This window comes from Atta colombica, unplaced genomic scaffold (genome assembly GCF_001594045.1).
Source record: "Atta colombica isolate Treedump-2 unplaced genomic scaffold, Acol1.0 scaffold187, whole genome shotgun sequence".
In the NCBI taxonomy this organism is placed as follows: Eukaryota; Metazoa; Arthropoda; class Insecta; order Hymenoptera; family Formicidae; genus Atta; species Atta colombica.
This window is the reverse complement of record NW_017259279.1, coordinates 2,304,167-2,305,821: the sequence shown is the minus strand read 5'-3', so window position 1 is coordinate 2,305,821 and position 1,655 is coordinate 2,304,167. Positions and strand designations below refer to the sequence as shown.

General features: G+C 32.9%; 1 protein-coding gene across 1 annotated transcript in view; it reads left to right on the top strand.

Moving 5' to 3' along the window:
- Positions 1 to 1,655, top strand: part of LOC108686632 (centromere-associated protein E-like) — a 43,959-nt gene that overhangs the window by 33,386 nt on the left and 8,918 nt on the right. Inside the window, exon 6 of the mRNA XM_018192057.1 lies at positions 569 to 746. Within this exon, the coding sequence (XP_018047546.1) occupies positions 569 to 746 (178 nt within the window). The remainder of the gene's footprint in view (positions 1 to 568; positions 747 to 1,655) is intronic.

Sequence of the window (1,655 nt, the reverse complement as noted above, 5' to 3'; positions counted from 1 at the left end):
AGCCTATTTTTTATAACTATAATTAATATTTAATAGTATAGTATTAACTTTTCGTGAACCACAAATGGAAAATTGAAATGTAGATCATATAATCTTATATATCTTGTTGTATCCCACACATGTTATATTTCATCATAAATATATTGTAATTTAATTATTCATCGTCACTTTTATTGACGGATCAGTAACATAATTGATACAATTTATTTAGAAATATAAAATAAGAAAATTATTTAAAATACAAAATCGATAAAAAACTGATACAACTTATTTAAAATAAAAAAATATAAAATAAGTTTCAAAAACTTATTTAAAATATTAAATAAGAAATAGGTCAGCAGTTATTTAAAATAATAAATATTAAATAATGTTTTAATTTTTTTTTTAATTTAAGATACATGTTTTAAATAAATTTATTTGAGATAAGACCGAGCCCTGTTGAAAGCAGATTATCGATATTAAAAATTTTTTTTAGAAAACTAAAGATTTTAAATTAATATATTCAATAAAAATATTCAATAAGCCTAATAATTTTAATGTTACTTTCGCGTTTGGTTATTGTTTGTAGGAAGGTGCGAATATCAACAAGAGCCTAGTGGCTTTAGGGAACGTGATATCCGCACTCGCTGAGAGAGGCTCAACCGGAAGTAGGCCAGGAAGAAGATACATCCCTTACAGAGACTCTTCGCTCACTTGGCTGCTGAAGGATGCACTCGGCGGAAATGCCACCACCATTATGCTCGCCAGTAAGTGTCTGTCAGTATTTTCCTTTTGATCTTTCCCTTGTCGTCCTCCTAAATTCGTATTCACTCCCTCTTTCAATCTTCGCGATCTTAGAATGTTCCATTGATGTTAAAAGGTTTCCTTCCAGGAATATTCTACTCGTGCAAATCGCGTTTCGCCATGTGTATTTTCGTGAGAAAATTATGAGTTCACTTTTCCCCTCTTTTGATCTCGAACCCTCCATTTTAATATCCTTTCTGTTGCCAGAATGACGCATCGTTCTCGCGCGCAGAGATTGAAATCCAAGATTGAAATTCAACATTGCTTAATTGGCTCTTTTAGTACAAAACTTTCGCGTTCAAAAGGTTAATTACAATCGGTTGTTGTTAATCGACTGATTTTCTTCAGATTCTTTTGCCTTTTCTCGTTAAAGATTGTTTAACTCGTTCAGACATTTTCCTCCGAATTCAGATGTTTTCCTTTCATGATTGTCGGATTACGAAAAGCCGACTATTTCTTTCCTTTCTTTGCAGCGGCAATTTCTCATTTTCCCATAAATTCCATTAGTTATTGGAGAAGAAATATTATCGCGAGATTTGTGAAATTATTCCCATTCGCGATAACCCGGGCTGGATGTAATTGGTTTAAATGCTTTTCCAGGCGAGCTAAGACGCGGAGATTAAATTTCAATAGAGCCGAGATAGAGAGACGCGAAAAGCGGTAAATAAGAAATCTGTAGTGAGCTTGCGACAGTAGCTACGTGATCGATCCATCGCCAATATTCTTCTCCCGCAATATATAGTAGTCGTTATCGAATATGATTTAATATTTTCAATAATATAATATTAAAATTGATGCTTTGTAATCTTTACACACACACACACACACACACACACACACACACACACACACACACACACACACACACACAC